General features: G+C 42.1%; 1 protein-coding gene across 7 annotated transcripts in view; it reads right to left on the reverse strand.

The window, feature by feature from the left end:
* Positions 1-27,370, reverse strand: part of grik2 (glutamate receptor, ionotropic, kainate 2) — a 578,538-nt gene that overhangs the window by 327,656 nt on the left and 223,512 nt on the right. For all 7 annotated transcript variants that reach the window (XM_051957244.1, XM_051957249.1, XM_051957243.1 and 4 more), the window contains one exon: positions 22,330-22,383. In XM_051957244.1, the coding sequence (XP_051813204.1) occupies positions 22,330-22,383 (54 nt within the window). The remainder of the gene's footprint in view (positions 1-22,329; positions 22,384-27,370) is intronic.

Genomic DNA, 27,370 nt, shown 5'->3' on the forward strand with positions numbered 1-27,370 from the left:
TCTTTTTTCCACCACCTCACACAGCAATATCATTTAATTTGGGTTGAGTTACCACTTTCATAGCCTATAAAGGTATATAAATGTTTCATTTCTCACTTGCTCTGAGTCACATCATCCACAACCTCGGTATCGGGCACAACTGTACTGTGGAGTTTATCTGATGTAAGTTCTACTTTGGCAACAGTCCTTGTTATCTGAATGCTCTCACCTTTCTCTACCATAACTAACTGACTCGCCCAGTTGACTTTCAGCTCTATAGGGATGCTTGTAAAATTATGTATATCATGGAGGTATTGAATTTCCAATGGCTCCTAAAACTCTTAATATTCTATAATGGAATCATTACGACACTTGTCTTTGTCACAAAAAAAACAAACAATCATGCATATTGTTCCTTTCAAACATAAAGTCATGGAAAAGTTATTAGACCACCCTTGTTTTCTTCGATTTCTTGTTCATTTTATTGCCTGGTACCACTCAAGGTATATGGTCCAAAGAATACAATGGGCATGATGCAAAATGCTGCTGATTACATAACACTTTATGTCCTATTTGACATGCTTAATCTTAATTGCATTCTCAGGGTATATAAGAGGCCATTTTATGTCATAAGCAGCACTGTACATGCAAAGGCCTTGAGTGGTTTCCTGCTTACAATCAAGCCATAGCACAACTCAGAAGTTGTCAGCTCTCACATAATCCCTAAAACAAAAGAATTACATAAAGCCACAAAGGCAGCCATCTTGGCACTGCTGGAAATTGTCCTGAGTGAGAGACAGGTCACGGAAAAACTGAACATGTCCAAGACAGTGGCTCATTACTTCGTTCGCCCTTCCTACAAATGTCACAGATGTATCATCGAGTACAGTTGCTTTAGAATTGGCTGTAAGACCTGATGGATATTAGAATTCTTCACTCCTATACATCTTCCTGACCTTATTTAAACAGTATTTTCATCAAAACCATTGACGTCTATTAGACCCTTTCCCGACTAGATTATTCAAGGAGGCTTTACTTTCATTTAGTTCTTCATTGTTAGATTTGATCAGTCTCTCTCTAGTAACAGGCTATGTACCACAAGCTTTCAAGGTTGCTGTAATCAAACCTTTACTTAAAAAGCCTAGTTTTGATTCAGATGTTTTAGCTAACTATAGATCTATATCCAACCTCCCATTTCTCTCTAAAATTCTGGAGAGAATGGTCGCAAATCTATTGTATGAACATTTACAAAGGAAAAGGCTGTTTGAAGAGTTTCAGTCAGGCTTCAGGGTGTATCATAACACAGAAACAGCTCTGCTGAAAGTCACTAATGGCCTCATAGTGTCAGACTGGTCTCTTTACTTGTTTTGTTGGACCTTAGTGCGGCATTTGACACCATCGACTTTAAAATTTTATTTCAGTGACCAGAAACGTTCTATTGGCATTAAAGGGACAGCATTGGATTAATTTAAATCCTACTGATCAGACAGGTTCCAGTTTGTGCATGTCAACAATGACTCTTCTGAGTATAGTAAGGTTGATCATGGAGTTCCTCAGGGCTCTGTCTTAGGACCAATACTGCTCACATTATACATGCTTCCTTTAGGCAATATTATTAGGAAGCATTGTATTTATTTCCATTGTTACACTGACAACATTTAGTGTATTTATCTATGAAGTCAGATGAAACTAATCAGCTAGCCAGACTGCAAGATTGTCTTAAGGACATAAAGATGTGGATGACCTGTAATTTTCTACTGTTGAATTCAGACAAGACTGAAATCATTGTATTTGGCCCCAAACATCTCAGAAACTCGCTTTCAAAGCATGTGCTTAGTCTGGACAGAGTTACATTGGTTTCCAGTACGACTGTGAGGAACCTTGTTATCTTTGACGAGGACACGTCCTTTAATTTGCACATAAAATAAATCTGTAGGACTTCCATTTTTTCACCTGAGAAATAATGTAAAAATCAGGAATATCCTGTCTCAGAGTGATGTAGGAAAACTAATCCATGCATTTGTTACTTCCAGGCTTGAGTATTGCAATTCCTTACTATCAGGATGTTCCAATGACTCTCTGAAACACCTACAGTTGATCCAAAATGCTGCAGTGATAGTAAACGCAGAAGTTAGCAAGAGAGATCATATTTCTCTTATATTGGCTTCTCGTCATTGGCTTCCAGTGAAATCTAGAATAGAATTCAAAATCCTTCTCCTGACACAAAAACCTCTTAACGACCAATCTCCATTGTATCTTATAGACCTGATAGTACCATGTCATCCTAACAGAGCTCTTCGTTCTCAGACTGTAGGCTTACTTGTTGTTCCCAGAATTTCTGAAAGTAGAATGGGAGGCAAAGCCTTCAGTTAGCAGGCGCCTCTCCTGTGGAACCAGCTCCCACTTTGGTTCCAGGAGGTGGACACTCTCTCTATTTTTAAGACCAGGCTTAAAACATTCCTTTTTGGCAAATCTTATAGTTAGGGGTGACTTGGGTGACCCTGAGGGGGTCAGTTGAAGTCTGTTTGTGCTCAACTGACTTCTTCTTCGATGTCCCTTAGTTATGCCCCTAGTTATGCTGCTATAGATCAAGGCTGCTGGGGGACCTCTCTTGATGCATTGAGCCCTTCTCCCAGAGCTGGATGCTTCTGATCATGGTTGCTGTTCCCTCAACTGGCTTAGTCACCATCATGTCTGCTGCGGGATGCTGCTGCTGACCTTCTCCAGCCCACTGCTTCCAGCTGCCCATTTCCACCAATCTACTCTGCATCGCCTTTACTATACTTGAGATGCTCATCTACACACTGTTTGAATTTTACTACCAGCTACATATGTGGTATATTTAATGCCAGAGCCTAAGACTCCAACAGTACAAGATGGCGCCGGTGAGTTTGCCCACTGTCGTACCTGCTCATGGATCACTACAACTTATTTTTATTGTTATTTAACTTTTGTTAACTGTGTGCATGGCATTCACCGTGTTGTATCCTGGTCGTATCAAATACGACAGATACACGCTGGTGAATTTTAGTTTATCACCATATTCGTGGACTTTTACTGCAGATGCGTCCTGGCCCAGCAAGATCCTGCGGGACCCCTCCAACAACAACAAAGGATGCCGGCAGCATACAGTGGTATGCAAAAGTTTGGGCACCCCTGATAATTTTCAAGATTTTCCTTTATAAATCACTGGTTGTTCGGATCAACAATTTCAGTTAAATATATCATATAGCAGACGAACACAGTGATATATGAGAAGTGAAATGAAGTTTATAGGATTTACAGAACGTGTGCAATAATTATTGAAACAAAAGTAGGCAGGTGCATAAATTTGGGCACCCTTGTTGTTTTATTGATTTGAATACTTTCTGCACTAATTATTGGAACACAAAATTTGTTTGGTAAGCTCATTGACCCTTGACCTGCATACACAGGTGAAGCAAATCATGAGAAAGGGTATTTAAGGTGGCCAATTGCAAGTTGTTCTCCTCTTTGCATCTTCTCTGAAGAGTGGCAACATGGGAGCTTCAAAACAACTGTCAAATGACCTCAAAGCAAAGATTGTTCAACATCATGGTTTAGGGGAAGAATACAAAAAGCGAGCTCAGAGATTTCAGCTGTCAGTTTCCACTGTGAGGAACATAGTGAGGAAATGGAAAACCGCAGGCACAGTTCTAGTTAAAGCCCAGAGTGGCAGGCCAAGAAAAATCTCAGATAAGCAAAGGTGAAGGATGGTGAGAACAGTGAAACTCAACCCACAGACCAGCTCCAAAGACCTACAACATGATCTTCCTGCAGATGGTGTCACTGTGCATCGTTCAAGTATTCAGCGCACTTTGCACAAGGGGATGCTGTACGGGAGAGTAATGCGGAAGAAGCCTTTTCTGCACACATGCCACAAACAGAGTTGCTTGAGGTATGCTAAAGCACATTTGGACAAGCCAGCTTCATTTTGGAATAAGGTGCTGTGGACTGATGAAACTAAAATTGAGTTATTTGGATATAACAAGGGGCGGTATGCATGGCGGATGAAGAATAGAGCTTTCCAAGACAAACACTTGCTACCCACAATAAAATTTGGTGGTGATTCCATCATGCTGTGGGGCTGTGTGGCCAGTACAGGTCCTGGCAATCTTGTTGAAGTTGAAGGTCGCATGGATTGCAGTCAGTATCAGCAGATTCTTGCCAACAATGTTCAAAAATCAGTGACAAAGTTGAAGTTGCACCGGGGCTGGATACTTCAACAAGACAACGACCCTAAACACTGCTCAAATTCAACTCAGGCATTCATGCAGAGGAACAAGTACATTCTGAAATGGCCATCTCAGTCCCCAGACCTGAATATTACTGAAAATCTGTGGTGTGATTTAAAGCGAGCTGTCCATGCTCGGAAACCATCAAACCTGACTGAACTGGAGATGTTTTGTAAAGAAAAATGGTCAAAAATACCTTCAACCAGAATCCAGAGCCTCACTGGAAGCTATAGGAAGCGTTGAGAGGCTGTTATTTCTGCAAAAGGAGAATCTACTAAATATTGATAATTTTTTTCTGTTGGGGTGCCCAAATTTATGCACCTCTCTACTTTTGTTTAAATTATTATTGTACACTTTCTGTAAACCCTATAAACTTCATTTCACTTCTCATATATCACTGTGTTTGTCTGCTATATGACATATTTAACTGAAATTGTTGATCCGAACAGCCAGTGATTCATAAAGGAAAATCTTGAAAATTATCAGGGGTGCCCAAACTTTTGCATACCACTGTAACGGGCCCTAGGGAAAATTAGCTGGCATTTGGAACAGGCCGAGGCTACGAGCACACCAACCACCACCACCTACTATCCTGCTCGCAAATGTCCAATCCCTGGACAACAAGCTGGACAAGCTCAGAGCCAGGATATGGAACCAGAAGGACACTAGAGACTGCAACATCATCTGCCTCACGGAGACATGGCTGACCCCCATGATCCCGGACGATGCCGTTTCAACCAGTGCAGTTCTTCACACTTCATCGTATGGACAGAACGACTGGGTCAGGAAAGTCTCACGGTGGGGGGGGTATGTCTCCTGACCAACAACAACTGGTGAGAGATGTTTTTATCTCTCAAAGTCGTGTTGCCCAACCTGGAACTTTTAACCATCAAATCCCGGCCTTTCTACCTCCCTCTGGAATTCATCTCCATTATTCTCAGTGCCATCTACATTCACCCGCAGGTGGACACGGATGCTGCATTAGCCCAGCTACATGAGGCTATCTCCAGCTACCAGGCTATCCACTGAAAAGCTGTCCTCATCGTGGCCAGAGACTTTACCAGTGTCAACCTGAGGAAGGTGATGCCGGAACTTTACCAGCACATCACCTTCCCCACCGGAGAAGACCCAACTTTGGACCACTGTTAATCTCCCTTCAGAGACGGCTATGCAGGATAGACTCAACCACCATTCGGAGGTCAGACCACACCTCTGTTCTCCTTCTTCCAAGGTACAAGCAGCAGCTGAAGCGAACAGCCCCGGCAGAGAGAAAAGTGACATGATTGTCTGACTAATCAGACGCCACCCTGCAGGACGTCTTGGAGACAGCGGACGGGAAATGTTCCAGCGCAGCTATAGTGATGACATCAGCGTGTTTATGGAAACGGTTGTGAGATTTATTGGGAAACTAGTGGAGGACACTATCCCCAAAAGAATCATCGGGGGTTTCCCAACCAGAAGCCATGGATGAACAAAGGCATCCGCAACGCTCTGAAGTCCCACACCGTCACCGACAACACAGGACTCGCCACTGGAGACATGGGCCCTTACCAGGCCACTACATACAGGGTCTGCAGAGCCATGAGGGAGGTCAAACAGAGGTGTGGGAAGAAGCTGGAGTCACACCTGCAGTAGAGGAACACCACGGGAGTATGGCAGGGACTAAGAACTGTGACAGGCTGTAAAGTAACACTGATGCCCACGGTGAGTGCTGACATCTCTCTTGACAAACTCAACAACTTTTATGCACGCTTCAAGGCTCTCAGTGAAGAGGCACCCATCCTGCCCGGCAGAGAGGAGAGGACGTGCACCATGACGGAGCATGACTTGAGGTTGATGTTTCACAACGCGTGAATATCAAGAAGTCTGCAGGCCCTGACGGTATAGCAGGCCGTGTCCTGAAAGCCTTTGCCAACCAGCTTGCACCGGTGTTCACGGAAATATTCAACCTCTCGCTCTCCCAGTGCATCATCCCCAGATGCTTGAAGCAGTCCGTCATTGTTCCTGTGCCCAAGAAAACCAAGACCAGCTGTCTGAATGACTACAGGCCCATCACTCTTACCTCTGTGGTGATGAAATGTTTTGAAAGACTGGTTCGACTCTTCACCTGACCATCACCTCCTCCCTTCCCACCTCCCTGGACCCCCTACAATTTGCATACTGGCCCAATAGATCCATAGAGGACGCCATCAACCACCGACTGCACACAGTCCTGGCCCACCTGGACACTAGGGAAGGGAATTATGTGCGAATGCTGTTCGATGATTTCAGTTCAGCATTCAACACCATAATCCCCTCCAGACTGGCCACTAAGCTGCAGGACCTCAGACTCACCTCTTCCCTGTGCAGGTGGGTCTACAGCATTTTGACCAGCATACCACAGGTGGTTCGAATGGGAAAACACCTGCCCCACTCACGCACCCTGAACACTGGTGCCCCCCAGGGCTGTGTGCTGAGCCCTCTGCTGTACTCACTGACTGTCCACATCACCTCTAACACCATCATTAAGTTTGCTGACGACACAGCAGTGGTGGGTCTGATCTTGAACAACGATGAAGAGGACCATTTGATGGAGATTGCCCACCTGGAGGACTGGTGCAGAGACCTCCTGAACATCAGCAAAACCAAGGAGCTGAGTGTGGACAACAGCAAGAAGCAGCAGAGGGCATACCATCCACTCAGGATCAGCGGGACAGATGTAGAGAATGGAGAGCTTCAAGTACATGGGTGTTAACATCACGCAAGACCTCACATGGACTTGTCACATTGACACCCTGGTGAAGAAAGCTCAACAGTATCTCTACCACCTCAGAAGCCTAAGGGACTTCAAGCTCCCTCTCAAGGTGCTCAAGAACTTTTACACCTGCACCATTGAGAGTGTTTTGGCTGGGAGTATCACCACCTGGATGGGCAGCAGCACCCAGGAGAACTTCCTGGCCCTGAGGAGGGTGGTCCACTCAGCTTAGCGCACCATCAGAACCACCCTCCTCGACCTGCAGAACATTTACAACAAACACTGCAGGTTAAAGGTGAGGAAGGAGAGGATGAGGAGGAGCTTCTCCGGCTGCTGAAGCTGAAACAATAGACTCAATATATGTATATATGTGTGTGTGTGTGTGTGTGTGTGTATTATATATATATATATATATATATATATATATATAATTGACACTATTTCACTTTGGTTCATATATTTATTTTGCTTGTTTCTTTCTAATTATCTACAGTGGGGATTGAAAGTTTGGGCACCCCAGGTAAATATTTGTATTAATGAAGGCAAGGACAGATGGAAAAATCTCCAAAAGGCATCATATTACAGATGAGACATTCTTAGAATATGTCAAAAAAAGTTAGATTTTATTTCCATCATTTACACTTTCAAAATAACAGAAAACACAATAATGGTGTCTGCAAAAGTTTGGCACCCTGCAGAGTTAATACCTTGTACTACCAAATTGCTAACTGGTTGCAGCAGGAAACATCTTTCTACCTCACGAGATGACCATGAAAAAGCACCCTGCCAAAAAGCACTGTTTTGGACAGTTTAATGTCATAGCTATTGATGTAAGAACTTAAGTGATTTTGGTTATCATCAAGAAAACCATGGAAAATAGCTAGATGCCAGCTCTTTTATTCAACTCTTATGAGCTATTTTTGTTGTCATATTTCCAGAGGTGGGTAGTAACGAGTTACATTTACTCCGTTACATTTACTCGAGTAACTTTTTGGAAAAAATGTACTTCTGAGAGTAGTTTTACTCTGCGATACTTTTTACTTTACTTGAGTAGATTTGTGAAGAAGAAACGCTACTCTTACTCCATTACACTGGGCTACACTCGACTCACTACTTTTTTAATTATGCATTAAATGCGCTTTATTTTGCCAGAGAGATGCCTCCAGTAAATCTACCACATGACTGTTTCACAAATCAGATGAAACAACAATACTCACGTGACTCCGCGTCACCAGACGTCACCCTATGGTCACATGACCCCATATGAACTGTGGCGGCATAGCGGCACAAATTCCACACACGTAGCAGACAGAGAATGAAAAAACGGGGGCATTTTTGAGAAGTTTCACTTGCTTTGGAGTCTGACAACATTAGCATAGCATTAGCATGGAAATCTCTGTCTTCGGTTCATTTTCTGTTTACTAACACGGGTGAAGTTAAGCGTGAAGTCAAACTTGGTCAGTCCGCTTAGATGGGGGTGAGCGGGGGTGGTTAGGATATTCGGGTCCAGCCCTAGTTGTAATGTTATTTTCTATCTACTGGGCCTGTGCAATTTGGAAGGATGTGAAATACAGTATATCTTGTCACTGGAAGTAGTTTTCAGTGTTCAAAAATGGTATAAAAACGTTACCTTACTACAAGTATTTGTTTTAAAAGCTTTATGTTCTGAAAAACTGAGATTTGGAAATTTGTGATTCTTGTGCCTTAACTTGTCATTTTGTGAAGATGTTTATTTTTGCTATTTTTTTATTTTATTATTTGGAAATACCAGAATTTGCACATTATTTTACATTTTTGTCTGTCTGCTCACATCATTTCTTAAAAAATAAATCGGACATTACAATCAAACAGTTACTCAGTACTTTCAGTACTTGAGTAGTCTTTTCACCAAATACTTTTTTACTCTTGAGTGATTTTTTGGATGACTACTTTTTACTTCAACTTGAGTGATGTTATTTTGAAGTAACGTTACTCTCCCAGCCAGCACACTCACATGGGGCCCACATGGAATTTCCTTGGGTTTGACGGGCTTCACCTGGGCATGGGCTTAGAGTGGGCTTTTAAGTGGGTTGGTGTTGGGCCCCACATGGGCATCCCAGAAGAATCTACATGGGCAAGAGCTGGGCATCCCACTTGAATGGTACACATGGGCGCTGGATGGGTCCCATTTGGGCTATATTCTACTATAATAATCTTTATTAATAAAGCACTTCCTGTACAAACTACAGTGCAAAGTGCTTAACTATAACAGTAAATTATTGTTTCAGGTATGTATGCATGCATTGCTGTAGTTATCAATGAAAGAATAAAAGCCGGCTGTCCGGCATTTACAGCTACTTCCCGTTTTCCTTTTCCTTTCACATTTAACAAAGCATATTCAAACAGACATAGCCATTTAAACAAAAATGACCCCAAAAAGATGGTAAGGAAGGACGTTTGTTCACCGTTATTAAAAGATCGCTTCTAACGTTGTCATTCCACATAAGCGCTCCTTGCAACGCTAAACGCAGCGCCAGCGAAGAAGAAATAGAAGGAAAAAGGGGAAAAAAAGAAGCGCGAACTTTCCACGGATTGGCATCAGAGGAGGACACAAGCGAAACGAAGCGACACGAAGCGTCATATAAAAAGGCAACCAAGGTAAGTCCTGCATAGCTAAAAACACAGTGTTACTGTTAGTGTGATAGCCTAAATGTTTGGCTAACTACTTTTTGCGCTAATGTGTGTAAAGTGTATGTTTTAAGACGTCATTGTAGCTAGGTGGCTGGTTGTTAGCTAAGCCGAGCTAGGACTCAAAGAGAGACATAACACTGGTTATAATGTCCAAATCTGCCAATGTAGATTGACTAGAGCTATCCGACTTTCCTCATGTATAAGTCCTTATCAACATTTATTTCTCAAAATGTAAAACGATAATTGGCGACGTGTTTACTAAGAAGTACTACATTACCCACAATCCTTTATTGTAACATCAGGATCTGTGATTGGCCAAGCTTGCTGTTACCCACAAGCTTGCAAATACTGTGCTTCAGTTTAAAGTTGTATTTCGGTTTGGAACAAGTTGGGTCCTATCGCCAGATATAGGGCAGCAATTACCCCTACAACAGTGTTTGTGTGCAACAGAATCCCAGAGCGCCGTCACCGAGCCCCTCTCCCTGCTCTCTGCTCCGTCTGTGCTTTCCTCTGCGTTAGGACGGGCTCGTTAAAAGCATATAAACTGACGCCTACCGAATTTCCTAGTAGGCGTCTGTTTATGTGCTTTTTAGCGAACTAAAGCCTGGCCCCGAATGAGCGGAGAGGAAATCACAGACGGGACAGGCACAGAGCAGGGAGAGGGGCTCAGATTCTGTTGCACATAAACACTGTTGTCGGGGTAATTTCTGCCATATATCTGGAGATAGGACCCAACTTGTTCCAAACTGATTTGAACCCGGACTCTCAAGCTGAGGACTCTGGGTGCAAAACCACACAACTTCAAGTTCAAAACCTCATGAGGATAGCTGGATTAGTGATGGGTGTCTGGGCCTTAAGATGTGTCTTTCCCCCTTTTTAACCCTAACCTTAACTATTTAGGCCTCTCAGGTTGAAATTAGAACAAACAGATTATAGCTCACTGGTTTGAACCCTGACTCTCAAGCTGAGGACTCAGGGTTCAAAACCACACAACTTCAACTTCAAAACCTCATGAGGATAGCTGGATTAGTGATGAGTGTCTGGGCCTTAGGTTGTGTGTCTTTCCCCTTTTTAACCCTAACCTTAACTATTTAGGCCTCTTATGTTAAGATTAGAACAAACAGATTATAGCTCACTGGTTTGAACCTGGACTCTCAAGCTGAGGACCCTGGGTTCAAAACCACACAAAGGTAATGTAATCTTCCCTGGAGTGCACAGATGATTTTCTTTTCTGAGGTTTCTTTTTGTTTTCTTTTTGGGTTGTCTGGACTGGACATGATAGGGGCAGGCCCCTATTCCATTATTTGCCCCTCCTTTATGGAGGGACAACTTTTATTTGGGTTTGGTAGGCCCGTGCCATGTAACAGACAATTGTCTAATTCTAAATCCCAACCCTAACCCAACCATAACCTAACCATAACCTAACCATAAGCCGGTGGTACACTTACCAATTTGCATAGGAATTTCAAGAATGTCCGGCGGCCGGCGGCCGCAAACGCGATCACACAAGCAGTATACGCCAATGGACAGCTTAGATCGTCATGAATCCGCCGGTATAAACCACTTTCAGATGTGATTACCACAGCGAAAAACATTTCGTGGTGAGCGGCACGAAAAACATAACGAAATCGTGTTGGTGCGCACGAAACCGAAACTAAAACTTACGTGACAGTTTCACGAATCCCCGTGAGACCGGGTTGAAATATTTATTGTATCTCTTTATTTATTACTTTTTTCTTTTTTTTTAAAGTTGGTTCTTGAGAGTGAAAGCCAGCTGTGGACCTGACAGTTATAAACTGCTGCAGAGCAGAAAGACTTGCATTGGCCACAAGATTACACCTAAAATGGAGCGTTCTGAAAGAACAAAAAGAAGGAAGATAGCAGCTAAAGTGGCTGAACATTTTCGCCACGTTTCAGAAGAATGTGAATTGCAGTTTGGAGCAGCCTATGAGGATTTTTCAAAGGAAGAAGATTATGTATATTATGATTGTTTTGAGAGTGTTGCATGTACTGCAGTGGAGGAAACAGAATTTTTTTATGATGCTTTTAATACTGATGTATTTGATACAGAAACTGGGGAACCTGATGAATTAGTTGAGTCAGATGAGTGTTCAAGTTCAGATGCAGATTCAGAGACACTAGACGATACAAGTGGACTTCGAGAATGGGCTGCTGAGTATAATATCTCACAGACTGCACTTTCTGCCTTGCTGAAAAATCTAAGACAAAAAGGACTAAGTGTGCCATTAGATGCAAGAACCCTCATGTCAACAGACCGCACCTGTGAAGTTAAAAATGTCGCAGGGGGGACATACTATCATTTTGGCATAAAAGATTCAGTTGTGGCAGAGTTGGCTTGTTTAAATTTTGATCTGCGAGATTTGACAGATGTGCTTACTCTGAGAGTCAATGTTGATGGTCTCCCTCTATTCCGGAGCACAGGTGTGACTTTGTGGCCCATTCTGGGTAAGATTAAGGAGATCCCAAACTCAAATGTGTTTGTGATTGGTTTATACTCTGGTTTATCAAAACCTACTAATGTGCAGGAGTATTTGAATGAATTTATACAGGATATGAAATCTGTCTTATTGGAGGGTATTCAGTATAATGGTGTGTATTTTAGAGTTTCTGCTCCTGATGCATTTATTTGTGATGCACCTGCCCGTGCCTTCCTCAAATGTATCAAGGGTCACACAGGCTATTATTCATGTGAACGCTGTACTCAAAAAGGTAAACATGTAAATAGAAGGATGACCTTTCCTGAGTTGTCTGCTGAACAAAGGACTGATGAAGCATTTAGGGATATGGCTTATGAAGAACACCAATCCAATGTTTCACCTCTAAATGAGTTGGGTGTGGGGTTAGTTTCGAGCTTTGTGCTTGACTATATGCACCTTGTGTGCTTGGGGGTTGTGCGCAAGATGATTTATCTTTGGTTGAAAGGCCCTCTCAATTGCAGGCAGTCCATTCAAATTCTGACTGTGATTTCAGCATTTTTGGTCTCTGTCAGGGAATATTTGCCCAGGGATTTTGCAAGGAAACCAAGGTCTCTCCTAGAAATCAGTATGTGGAAAGCAACTGAGTTGAGGCAATTTTTGCTTTACACTGGGCCTGTTGTATTGGTTAATAATATTTGTAAAGATATGTATAGACACTTTTTGCTTCTGTCTGTGTCTGTAAGAATTCTTCTCAGCCCTGATTTGTGTATTGAAAACTGTGACTATGCTGAAGATATTTTGAAGCTTTTTGTGAAAGATTTTGGTTTGATTTATGGAATGGAATTTGTTGGATATAATGTACATTCTTTGATACACCTTGTTGAAGATGCTTGGAAATTTGGTCCTTTGGAAAGCATTTCCTGTTTCCCATTTGAAACATTTTTAGGTAAACTTAAAAAGATGGTAAGAAGGCCTCAAAACCCTGTGCAGCAAATTGTCCGGCGGATCCATGAGAAGCAGAGAGCAGGAAAACACAAGACAGTTTCTAGTTCCTCACCCCTCAAGCAGCCTCATCTTTCTGGACCATTGACTGATGAATTGGCAACATGCCAGCAGTATAGACAGTACAATGATGGACAAACATTAATTTCTTGCTCTAAGGGTAATAGCTGTTTTACCCTAGGGGGCAGAATTGTCATTGTTAAAAATATTGTTCTTTCTCACTGTGAATCTGTCAAAGTACTTTGTCACTTCTTTGAAAACTACAGCTCTTTTTTTGACTACCCAATTGATTCAGCATGTATTGGAATTCACTTTGTCTCAAAGTTATCTGGATCTTTGCATGTTGTATCCATTGCTGAATTACAGAGAAAAATGGTCCTCTTGCCATTCAAATCCGGATATGTGGCATTACCGCAGCTGCACTAGATTACTTGTTTTGCCTTTTCCAGCATGCTTCCATTTGCAGTGGTGGACTTTTTGGATGGTGGCGGTGTAGCCGTTTTACCCTGCAAATGGTTTACTGGACCAGAGGAAGACAAATGTTGGTGGCCACCAGGACGAGTCAATATCACGAAAGCGGTTAAGAAAGAGCTTGTTCCAAACACAGACTGGCTGCAGTTCAGAGTCCGAGTTTTGGGAAAAGCAGGTAATTTGACATTTTTTGTGGTGATCATATTTATGTAACAAATTATACGTAAGGAATGTTTCTGAATGAGTAGTTAATGTTTTTGTGTATGTGTATTGCAGCAAACTATGCACATGCAAGGGAGAAGCTTTTGAAATCTGAGGTAAGCTCTGATTTGCAGAGCGAGTCGGAAAAGGAAACGGGAAAAGGAAAGCGTAGGAGGTGGTAAGTGAGAAGTGAATGTGATGTCATAAGAGTTTCTGACACAATAGTGCTGGACTGTTTAATACTGATACAACACTGAATACAATACTGATTTGTCTAAACAGAGTACTTTAATTAGATTATATTCTTTACTAACCACACAGACGTGGAAATAATTTTCAGCACAGCAGTAAATGTTGCATTTGTTTCAGTTAGAAAGGCAGGTTTGAACCTTTAATCAGCAAATCAAAGATGTTAAAGGAGAACTCTGCCCAGACTTCATGTCAGCCTCCGCAGCTTAGGGTCACTGAATGTCAATACTGGAAAAACTCTAAGGAGAATCTGCTCGGCTATCTCACTGCTAACCGCACTTCATTGCCGGTATGCACGGAAAGTGATCAGGGCATCTTTCTCTAATCGCGAGTGTTGCCTCTACTATATTCAAAACATCACAACACATGCTTCAGAACATCCAGCAGTATCTTAACTCATGAACCTGAGCATTGACGAACTCCACAAAAGAGAGATAGAGAGACGTTACAGCTGTTTCTGTGAGAAGCATCTGTTTACACTGACTTCCCGGGAAGAACTTTCTAATGGATAGTTGAGCTTGGGACTGACAGAATGAATACTTGAATACTTTTAGAATACATGTGTCTAAGCTGACACCATCTACCACTCAACAACCCTGAGACGATGAAGTTGTGAAGTTGTGTACCGTGTTTGCAGTCCCAAGCTCGACTATCGATTAGTAAGGTCTACCCGGGAAGTCAGTGTAAACAGACACTTCTCCCAGAAACGGCTGTAACGCCTCTCTATCTCTTATTGTGGAGTTCGTCAATGCTCAGGTTCCTAAAATAAGACACTGCTGGATGTTCTGAAGCGTGTGTTGTGATGTTTTGAATATAGTAGAGGCCACACTCACGGTTAGAGAAGATGGCCCGATCGCTTTCCGTGCATATAGCGGCAATGAAGTGCGGTTAGCAGCAAGATAGCCGAGCAGATATTGACATTCAGTGACCCTAAGCTGTGGAGGCTGACATGACATTTGGCCGGAGTTCAGTGTTTCCCCTCCTATATAACCGACGAGGTGGGCCGCCTCACTGTTAAAGGCCATCGCCTCGTTAAAATTGTGCCGACATTGCCGCCTCACTGGTCCGCGGCCAAAAAAAAAAAAAAAAAAAAAAAAAAGTGCAGCGCAAAACCCGCCAGACCGACGAGACCGTCCGCGGGGGGTGTGCGGCTGCGGCGGAGACGGCCCCATAGTATATATAATTCCTTCCTTCCTTCCTTCCTCCCCGCCCCGGTCAACAACTTTCAGCTGATAGTGACCCCACCACCTCACAGCCATTTCAACCCAGGGGAAACACTGGGAGTTCTCCTTTAAACTGTTTAGACACACTTATCAGCCACATTAGCATGGATAGGTCAAGACCAACACCTGGCCGTTTAAGGTTTAAAAGATATAAATATAAAATTTTTCTTTTTTTTTCTTTTTTACGATTAGTACTGATGTTTTTTTAATTGATCTTCCAAATGAGAGCATCATATTTAAAAAAAAAAAAAAAAAAAACTTTTTGGGGGGTTGTTTTGTTGATGGTAATTTTTCTCTTATTATTCTCAGTGGATACAGACAGGAAAGAGAGACTACAGAAGATGATGAGATGCAGCAGAGGGACAAGGCTTGATTCAAACCCAGGACACTCCACCTATGACATGTGCAGCTCATGCACCACCAGGTGTCCCAATATATAAAATCTTCTTTGTTTTAAAAAATGCATTTTTTGCACGTAACTGTTTGTGTGCATACATTTTATCAATGTTGTGTCCATATTCCTGTTTTTTTGTCATTATGGATTTTATTTTGATAGCAAGTCTGTATATTTTGTTGTTTTTCGGTGGTTGTTATGAAAAAAACATGTATCCCAGAGTAATAGAAATGTTTAAAAAAAAGAAAAGGAAAAAAAGAAATGTTTAACACAAGCTGTAAATTTTCAATAAAAGAGCTGTTGTTTCATTTCATAACTTTCATTATGTAGTTTATTCAATACTGCCTTACTGAAATTAATTAATATTCTTTTTGTTTTTCTTTGTTTTAATTTTAAACAAACTGCTATAGTAAGCTAAGAAAAAATATATATATATATATATGTAATTGGGGATTTAATTTAAAATAATTTAGTCCAGCATTTGCTGTAGCCCACGGGAGCACGAGATTAAAATGTTTTGTGGCCCATCATCAACCCATATAAAACTCCATAGGGCATACATGGGAGCTGTGAGGGGGCCCCATGGATCTCACATGGGACCTCTATGTGGGCCCCTTATGGGCAAAACACAGTTCTGCCCATGTGGGCCCAGCATGAAACCCAACAAGGGCCCATCATCAACCCATCAGGGCTAACCCATGTGGGGCCTCAATGGAAACTGAGGACAAAATTAGCTGGGCCCCAGTTGGGCAGCCAATATGGGACCCACATATCAGCCCTAATGGGGTCCACAAAGGCCCCACATGAGTGTGCTGGCTGGGTCTTACTTGTGTACGATTTATGGCGACTCTACCCACCTCTGCATATTTGTCCAAGCAAATGTATCTTTAGCTGTGGCAGGCGTGAAAATGAACAAGAAATTGAAGAAAACAAGGTTGATCTCAGAATTTTTTCCATGACTGTATATTAAAGGTTTCTATAAATGTCAAAAAAAACATGACGTCAAACATGTCACAATATATATACAGCAATGCTAACATTTGGATAAATGTCCCTTTTCCAATTTCACCAAAACTATGTGCTTTTTGTGGCATCCACTAGTGGTGAGTTAATCGATCCAAATATCGATAATATCGTTCCCAGCGTGGGTATTGATACTGAATGATACCAGTGCTGCGATATTGATACTTTAGTTTCTGTTTCTGTCCAGTATGTCTGAACTGATGCGGCTTCAATAAACAGGCGATCTGCCTGTCAGAGGTCCTCCATCTGAGGAGCAGCAGCTAATCCTCCTCTTGTGATTGGATGTTGTACCGTCACGTGACTTGGCGGCACCAGACAAACAAGCAAGCAGGCTCAACTACAGTACATCATAAATCATGGTGGCGGAAAGTATAACTTTAATTTCTTCTGTGGCTCTGTCAGTCTGTTCCTGTCTGATGTGCAGAATAAGCTGTTTAGCTGTTGAATGTTCCTCAGCCAACACCGAGGAAAGATTAGGCACAGAAGAAGTCCGACTGCGACACAGCTGATGATCATGTTACGGTACGGGGGAACTGAACCCAAAGTGAGAGCTACACAGAGCAGGGGACAGACAAGTCGAAATTAAACAAGCATTTTCTCCCGCGTCTGCTGCTACTTCCACGGTTTTTTGCACCCCTGCTACCCCCCTCACCATTAGCGGTGTTTTGACCACCCCTGCTACTCCCACCACGTCCCCTCCTGCCACTCCGGACCCGGTGAAGGAAAGCATCGGCTCCAGTATGTGCTACTCGTGGACTGTCATGGCGCACCGACCTGCTGCCATTACGCACAGACACAGCGTCACTTTCTGTTTCACTGGACGACTGAACATCTTCATCAGAGGGTAAATATTCCTCTTCAGAATCTGAGTAAGCCATTACTTGACAAAGTACTTTGTCAGCATTGACCAGACCTCTCGGTATGGTGAGTTTTCTTGCTCTAAAATGTGCGGTCTTGCTCTCTGTTATGCTCCGAATACGAGTCTTGTCTCCTCGACCGGTCGGCGGTTTTCAAACTCTATAAACTCCAAAACTTTGAATGAAAACATGCCCACAAAGGATGCTCAGATTGAAGTTCCATTTCCTGGTGTAAAGTAGTAACTACATGAGGCACTGTATTTGAAGCTATGGCTTATGTTCAGCAATTGTCGCAATTTTGTGACTTTGGCGCTTAAAGGGTTAAATTAGCTTTAGTCTTTGGTATTGCATTGCTATTTATACATCACTTAGTGTATTTTAATCTCAAGTAAATTAGAAATATCACATGCATACACACGCTTTCTCCAGTACTGTGGGGAGGTGTCTGAATTAAGTCATGAGGAAAATTCATGGAAATCTATGAAAGGGTCGAAAATAAAATGTCAGGGAAATAATATATGGTATAAACAAGGTGAAGGGTTTAGTTCAGGCAACTGGACTTATTCTTGTGATCTTGAAGACGTTTCGCCTCTCATCTGAGAGGCTTCTTCAGTTCTAAAAAACTAGTTTGGAGAGTCCCAGGTATTTAACCAGTAGAGGTGAAGGTGTAGCTAAGGCTGCAACTCACTAGGTCAAAGCTGGAGAGGAAGAAACCCCAATCCAGGTTCCTTTTCATCATCTTCAGCTCAGCTTTTAACATGTTAATTCCACAGCAGCTGGCCAAAAAGCTGAGGTATCTGGACATGAATGTTGGTCCCTGCAAATGGGTCTTCAGCTTCCTGACACAGAGGCAGCAGACAATCAGGGTCAGCAGCCATACATCAAGAATAATCTCAGTGACCACAGGTTCACCTCAGGATTGTGTTGTGAGCCCCCTGCTAATCCCATTGCTGAACCTCAATTGCACTGCAGATTTAGCTCCAACCACATCATTAAGTCTGCACATGAAACGTTAGTGGTGGGTTTCATTACTAACAATGATGAGTCTTGGCTATAGGATGGGGGTGAAGCAAGTAACTGAGTGGTGCAGATCCAACAAATTCTTCTTGAAACTTAAGAAAACCAAGGAGATGATAGGTGACTTTAGAAGGGTCAACATGCATCGTCATCACACTTCGCCACTTGATATCACCACTGTAAACAAGTTCAGCAATGTGGAGTTTCCAGGCATGTACCTGCCAGATGACCTGGACTCTCTCACCAACACCATGACCATTGTGAAGAAAGGCCAATAGCAATTCCAAACACTCTACAGACTCAGAAAGACAGGCCTCTCCAACCCACACTTTAGCACTTTCTACAGGGGCACCCTTCAAAGCATCCAAATGCTTAATAATGATAAGTCAGTGATGCAGACAGCTCAATTTCCCCCGTTTACTGTTGTCCACTAATTACCTCCGCCAGGAGGTTATGTAATCACCGGAGTTTGTTTGTCTGTCTGTCCGTCTGTGTGTGTGTGTGTGTGTGTGTGTGTGTGTGTGTGTGTGTGTGTGTGTGTGTGTGTGTGTGTGTGTGTGTGTGTCTGTTTGTCTGTTAACGGCATAACTCAAAAAGTCATGGACGGATTTTCACCAAATTTTTACAGGATGTCCGGAAGAGGAAGAATCGATTAGATTTTGGAGGTGATCCGAATCACCGTCTGGATCCAGGAATTTTTTGAGGGTCGAAGGACAATTAGGCCATCTCTCAATTGGACAGAGAGATGGGGCGGCCGTGTCCGTTGGGCTCACCACGACATGCCATTATCAAGTGGCCGTGGCTGGCCCAGTAAATCTGGTGGCTCTACTGGGCGTGCTGCAAATGCCAGCTGTCAAAATCTGCCGGCTGACACGTCACACGCTGTCAGTGAGATGCTTCTGATGAAGGCGAGAGCTTTCGCCGAAACTGTCAAGAAGGTAATCAACATCTATCTAATCATTCTGCGTCTGAACATGTCTGAACAAAAGTAATCAAAACCAATGTACACACGTGGACAAAATTGTTGGTACCCCTCAGTTAAAGAAGGAAAAACCCACAATTCTCACTGAAATCACTTGAAACTCACAAAAGTAACAATAAATAAAAATTTATTGAAAATTAAATAATCAAAAACAGCCATTACTTTTGAATTGTTGATTAACATAATTATTTTAAAAAACAAACTAATGAAACAGGCCTGGACAAAAATGATGGTACCTCTATAAAAGATTGAAAACTATTTGACCAGAGTGACATGATTAACTCAGGTGTGTCATTTAATTGACATCACAGGTGTTTCCAAACTCATAATCAGTCAGTCTGCCTATTTAAAGGGAGACAAGTAGTCACCCTGCTGTTTGGTGAAAAGGTGTGTACCACACTGAACATGGACAACAGAAAGCGAAGGAGAGAATTGTCCCAGGACATCCGAAAAAAAATTATAGACAAACATCTTAAAGGTAAAGGCTATAAAGACCATCTCTAAACAGCTTGAAGTTCCTGTGACAACAGTGGCTCATATTATTCAGAAGTTCAAGACCCACGGGACAGTAGCCAACCTCCCTGGACGTGGCCGCAAGAGGAAAATTGATGACAAATTGAAGAGACGGATCGTTCGAATTGTATCCAAAGAGCCCAGAGCAACCTCCAAAGAAATTAAAGGTGAACTCCAAGGCCAAGGTACATCAGTGTCAGATCGCACCATTCATCGTTGTTTGAGCCAAAGTGGACTTCATGGGAGACGACCAAGGAGGACACCACTGCTGAAAAAAACTCATAAAAAAGCCAGACTGGAATTTGCAAAAATGCATGTTGACAAGCCACAAAGCTTCTGGGAGAATGTCCTTTGGACAGATGAGACCAAACTGGAGCTTTTTGGTAAGGCACATCAACTCTATGTTCATAGACTCAAAAACCAAGCATACGAAGAAAAGAACACTGTCCCTACGGTGAAACATGGAGGAGGCTCAGTAATGTTTTGGGGCTGCTTTGCTGCATCTGGCACAGGGTGTCTTGAAAGTGTGCAAGGTACGATGAAATCTGAAGACTATCAAGGCATTCTGGAGAGAAATGTGCTGCCTCGTGTCAGAAAGCTTGGTCTCAGTCGCAGGTCATGGGTCTTCCAACAGGACAATGATCCAAAACACACAGCCAAAAACACCCAAGAATGGCTGAGAGAAAAGCATTGGACTATTCTAAAGTGGCCTTCTATGAGCCCAGATCTGAATCCCATTGAACATATGTGGAAGGAGCTGAAACATGCCATTTGGAGAAGACACCCATCAAACCTGAGACAACTGGAGCTGTTTGCTCATGAGGAGTGGGCCAAAATACCTGTTGACAGCTGCAGAACGCTCATTGACAAATACAGAAATCGTTTAATTGCAGTGATTGCCTCAAAAGGTTGTGCAACAAAATATTAAGTTATGGGTACCATCATTTTTGTCCAGCCCTATTTCATTAGTTTGTTTTTTTTAAATAATTATGTTAATCAACAATTCAAAAGTGATGGTTGATTTTGATTATTTAATTTTCAATAAATTTTTATTTATTGTTACTTTTGTGAGTTTCAAGTGATTTCAGTGAGAATTGTGGGTTTTTCCTTCTTTAACTGAGGGGTACCAACAATTTTGTCCACGTGTGTATTAACAAAAAGTAATGGTGAACTTTTTTGAGCCATGTCTGTATAGATTCTCAGTAATCCAGGTCAATGGTAGCTTCAGCAGGTCCTAGCTTCAGTAGAAAGCGACTGGACTCTTTTAGGTTGTTGAAGACGTTTCACCTAATCCAAACAACAAAAACTTCTAGAAAATTTTAAGTTTTGCTGAGTGTTTGGATTGTTTCAGGGACCTAAACATTTCATTGACAGTGCTCACCTTCCTGCATGCAAATGCTCCCCTAAAACATTTCCCCCATCGCTATTTTCAGTGGACACAGTGGCTGCATCCTTAACTTGGCTCCACTCACTACGATTATGGTCGGTTTAAAGAAGTACAATTAATCAGAGAATTTTTTTCACTGAACAAGCAGAACCAGAAGAAAAAAGATCATAATGAAGGAAACTGACAAAATATATAAGACTGAAAAGAACAAGATGGAGGATGATGAAGAGCAGACTAAGAGGAAAAAGAACACCATAAAAGAAGAAGTGGAAAACTAAACAAGCAATGTTGCAAAACAGTGTGATATTATTTAGCTTGGAGAACACATTAAATTACATTCCATGTCATCATTCACCCAAATCTGCAAGGGTGGATGCGAACCATACATACAGTATGCAGCCCAACATTTGTGATGACATAGACTGTCTGTATGACAACTGTGCCAGCTGTAAATATGCCAGTAATGCAAGTGGTGCTTTAAACAAATGTTTGGTATGAGAAGAGACTATGAGGACATTTTCCTGTCATCCACACTATTAGAAACATCATTAAAAGAGTTGTAATTGAAGTAGTTGAAACACTACTGGGAGCTACTGGGTGCAAGCTTTGATTACATGCTTCCCACCAACAGAGCCAAAACACAGGAAGTCCTAATTTCTACAGAAATCCTGTGCTATGTCTGCCCACTGTGCTCCGTATCCACATCAGGAATAATCATTAATGCAGTACTACAGCCCAATCTGTAGGCAGCTGCAATTTTCTATTTCTGTTTTTCTGTTTTCAATATGAGGAAAAATTGGCTATAAAAGAGAAAAAAGGAATGATTGCAGTTGACCAAATTTTGAGGCACGTAACAAATCTTCATGTGGAATATGGCACTATGAGCTCGAACTGATGACAAACCAACCATGCAGTACAGCCTCCTTCTCTCCTTACCAGTGTGGTGAAGATGTAGTGATAATACTCTGTCATCATCCCCATGGCAAGAGCCTAAGACACAGTGACAGAAGGAGGCAGAGAGAGAGGTTGGGAGAGAAGAGATTTATATATTAATTGGGTGGCACAATACAATGTTTAGTTGGCACACATGTAAACACACATGCATGTGGCTGTTTACGTGGCTGTATAAGCATGTAATGTGAAGAGGCATGTATTTTGCTACACTACTGCAGCCACAGGCTCAGAGATAAGAAAGATAAGTCACATAAAGCAAGTGCGAGAAGACAGCTCAATCTCATCATATAGGGTAATGCGGGGCTATTCTGGCCCTGGGGCTATTCTGGCCCCTGCTGCATGAAATGGGCTACTGGGACTGTGTCACAGGGGATTTCCCCAGTAAAGTACTGGCATCTTTTTCCCTGTGTATCCTGTAATATGACAACTTAAAGGAATCTAGTTCAGGCATGCATACTGGATAGCAGAACAGCTCAGGAAGAATATACATTTAAGACAGCAGATTTCGGACCTTGATTGCCAGTTTGGAGAAGGTAAGACAGTGGATGTAATAAACTATAATATGTTGTGTTCTGGTACATTTCTTGTATAGTCTGGGATAGTGCATGCTATGAGAAAGTGTAAAATTAGTGGCCTACATCAAAATTTCACTATGCTGATTCATTTTCCATCCAAGTATGTGTGGGGCTTTTATGGCCCGGGACCATGGGGCTATTCTGGCCCCTTACTGTATATTGTTTTCTGCAGGAATATGCATGATTGAAAGCTTCTAACATGTAGAATACTACTCATAACTGTTGTTAAGAAGTAGGGCTGCAACTAACGAGGCGTCGACTAATCATCATCAAAAGCGGAAGTGAGTGCCCAATGCAACAGAAATCACCATCCGACCAGAGCACGGAACACGGATGGACATCAGCGCTGGATCGTGCATATATTATGTATGCACGATACAGCGCATAGAATGTGAACGGAGCACTAACCAGATGACAGACTGATCTGTGCATATAATGTTGTTTAATATTATCAGTGTCGTGGTGTTTTGGGTGATTGCATTAATAACCAAATAATTAGTTAGATGAATTAGATACCGGTACATTATAATTCATAGACTCTGAACTCTAACCTTGTCTCTGAGCTCTAAACATGCTTAATCTGTTTCTTAGCACAATATTTTGTTATATTGCATGTTTTATTCAATGAAAAGTGGAGTTTAAACAAGTTAAGAGTTAGGGGCCAGAATAGCCCCGCTGTGGAGGGGCTATTCTGGCTCCAACCCTTGCATTGATTATGAGCCTGTAGTTTATTTATTACATGTTTCCCATTTAAAAAATGTTTATGAATTTATTAAATGGTGCTGTTGAGGTGCATTGTGTACCATTCTATCATGATTTTGTGCATATTAACCAGTACAAATATCATATGACAGAAAAAGGGGGCCAGAATAGCCCCGCGTTACCCTACAGGAAATACAACACAAAAAATTATGCATGATTTTAAAAAGATAGAAAATTTATATGTAGAATATATATATATATATTTATATAAATGTGTGTGTGTGTGTGTGTGTGTGTGTGTGTGTGTGTGTGTGTGTGTGTGCGTGCGTGTGTGTATGTATATATATAATATATATATATATCATGAGTATATGATACAACATTACATACTGTTGTGATTGACTGTTTAGAAGCTGCTGTTTATTTGCACTGACCAGTACAAAACAAATCAAAACTAAAAATACCAGCCCAAGTCAAGTTCATCTTTCATTGATTCATTTTGAAAATAAACTGTCATCACTTTATCATTTTATCCTATTTGACATCTGCGTGGAATTTGGTCGTAATTCCTCGATGAATGATTCATTTATGGCCAAAAAGATGCTTTATATGATGACCTTTGATTACTGATTCTAATTGGTTCCATTCTGATTCCAAGACAACCTTTGTGCCACATGCAATAAAAATGTTCACAAAAATGAATAAACATGAGGTCACAGTAACTGTGACCTTTGACCGCCAAAATGTAAAGAGTTCATCCCTAAACCCAAGTGAAAACTTATGCCAAATTTGTTAAGGCATTCAAAATACATTGTGTTAATGAGAAAGGGAGGGGCAGACAGCCCAAAAGCATAATGCATCCGGCATTGGCTGTCACCACTGCAGAGGCATGGAAAACAGCATGTGTGATACTGTTGATCTGAATGTGTGAAAAACAAGCATGGTATGAAATAGATCCCTCAAGCATCTCTGTTGAGAACAGACTTTACTAGAAGAGGTGCAAGGAGCTAGTCAACATTTCTCATTGACAGAGTAGTATTTAGAGTGCAAATCAGTAAAATATTATGTTTATGTTTTAGCATGATTTCTTCACATTACTGCATATGTCAGTGCAGCCCAGCAGGAAACATACAGTCATGGAAAAAATTATTAGACCACCCTTGTTTTCTTCATTTTTTTGTTCATTTTAATACCTGGTACAAATAAAGATACATTTGTTTAGACAAATGCAATGATAACAACAAAAACAGCTCACAAAAGTTTAATTTAAGAGCTGATATCTATCCATGGTTTTCTTGATCATAACCAAAATCACTTAAGTTCTTGCATCAATAGCTATGGCACTGTACTGCCAGAAACAGTGTTTATATGCATTCCATGTTTTCTTTTCTGTCTGTTTTAAGTCACATGATGCACACAGGAGTTAGTACTTGATTGCATCACTATTGTTTCTGATGACTGCAGCCATGCATCTTGGCATGCTCTCCGCCAGCTTCTGACATTTTTCTGCTGTCAGCAGCCCATTCCTATTGTACAAATTCAAACAAATTTGCCTTGTTTTTAGGCTTGTGGTGTCACGGATTGGTGTGTGAACCCAAGCAGCAGGCACAGACGAGTGGGTGAAATTAATAATGATTTAATACAAAAATAAGAACAGAAAACACTGAATAACAAAAGCTGGAGGGAAAATAACGGGGAGGAGTAAGGTAACTAAACAAACTAAACTAAGAGCGGACCCGAAGGCCGAGTTAAACTAAACATAAAACAAAACTAAATTACGGGAGTAGGGAGACTCACAGAATGTCCAGGGTGTGAAACGGCGGAAGCGGGCAAAACAGATGGAGCAGGTGGAGAGACGTGGCGAGGGCAGGGAAACAGGTAAATAGTCCAAGAGGAGATTGAATCCAGGAAGCGGCATGCAGAACACGGGGAGCAGTGTGCAGGGCTTGAATGATGGAGCGGCTGTGCTGGGAGCACAGCCGCTCGTCATTGAACTGATGAGCCGGCTCGTTGGAACAAGACGGGCGTGACATGTGGTTCTCCATTTTGCGTTTGATGATTTTCCACAAGTTTTCAATTGGAATTAGATCTGGTGATTCAGCAGGTCAAGGCATGGTTTCAATGTTCTGATTCTCCATCCAGGCTTTAATTGACCTAGCGATGTGGCAAAGGGCATTGTGTCATTAAAAAGTCCAGTCATTGGAGACAGGAAAGAGTTTTCCAGTTGATGGAAGAAGACTGTTTTCAAGAGTAGCCCTGTACATGACCGGGTTCATTTGCCCTTCACACAACTACATTTGCCCTGTTCCACCCATACTGCAAAAAACCCAGATCAGACCTGCCAACCTTGGCGAAATATTTTGAGTACCACTTAATCTCTCACACGCACGCGCAAACACGCACGCACGCACGCACGCACGCACGCACGCACGCACGCACACACACACAGCTCGCGCTCATGTCGATAGGAAAAAAAACTCTCGGTGTTTATTTCCCCGATATGACATCGTATTTTCAACGTGAAAGTAACGTTATTAACAGTACATATTTGCCAAAAGACACACACGTGTGCACACACACACACAAACACACACACACCATTTTACCGTTTTAGCCGCCAGCTGCTGCGGGTGGGGGCACGGGGAACGGGGAGAGAGGCGGAGGGAGGCAGAGGACAGAAGAGAGCGGGCCAACAAGGGTTCGGCAGACTCGTTATTCTCCTCTACTCTATGATGATTGGTTGAAATTGCACCACTACACTGCTGCATCGTTTTGTCAGGCATGAGTATTGCACATCCACATTTCTAACAGCACTCACAGATGTCTGCAGCTTTTTGAGTAGTTTAATGAGGCGGAGCGTACCAGCGTATTTTGATGTCAAATTGCGTACCTGCTACGCAAAATGCGTACAGGTTGGCAGGTCTGCCAGATCATCACTGACCCATCCCCATGTTTTACTGTGGGGGCAAAACAGTCTGGAGGCTTCTCCAGGCTTCCTCCTAACCAGTAAGTTGGCTGGAGTGGGCATCAACTGAAAATTGGAGAACCTTAGTCACATCATCAACAGTCCAATCCTTGTGATCCCCAACAATGAGTAACTGGGCTTTCCTAAGTCAGTTTCAAACTGTCCTTGCTCAACAAGTCACATTTCTCGACAGTGCCCACTCATTTTGAAGGTCTCTGGAGGTCTGTCGACGATTCCTGACACAGCAACGGATGAGTGCGCAGTCATCTCGTGGAGTAGAAAGACGCTTCCTGCTGCGACCAGCAAGTAATTTGGTAGTACCGTGTTGGGCTTGTTTTATCTTGGTGTAATGAATGGCTGTCTTGGAGATCTTCAGTTTATTTGCTACCTGTCTCTCACTCGTGCCAATTTCCAGCAGTGCCAAGATGGCTGCCTTTGTGGCTTCACATAATTCTTTTGTTTTAGGCATTATGTGAGAGCTGACAACTTCTGAGTTGTGCTATGGCTTGAATGTAGGCAGGAAACCACTCTAGGCCTTTGTATGTACAGTGCTGCTTATGACATAAAATGGGATCTTATATACCCTGGGAATACAATTAAGCTTAAGCATGTAAAATAATTAATAATAATAAAGTGTTAAGTAATCAGCTGCATTTTGTGTCATCTTCGTTGTATTCTTCAGGTAATTTATCTTTAGTATTACCAGGCATTAAAATGAACAAGAAATTGAAGAAAACAAGAGAGGTCTAATAATTTTTTCCATGGGCAAATGAGAGCAGAA

The sequence above is a fragment of the Acanthochromis polyacanthus genome, chromosome 12 (genome assembly GCF_021347895.1).
Source record: "Acanthochromis polyacanthus isolate Apoly-LR-REF ecotype Palm Island chromosome 12, KAUST_Apoly_ChrSc, whole genome shotgun sequence".
NCBI classification, from domain to species: Eukaryota; Metazoa; Chordata; class Actinopteri; family Pomacentridae; genus Acanthochromis; species Acanthochromis polyacanthus.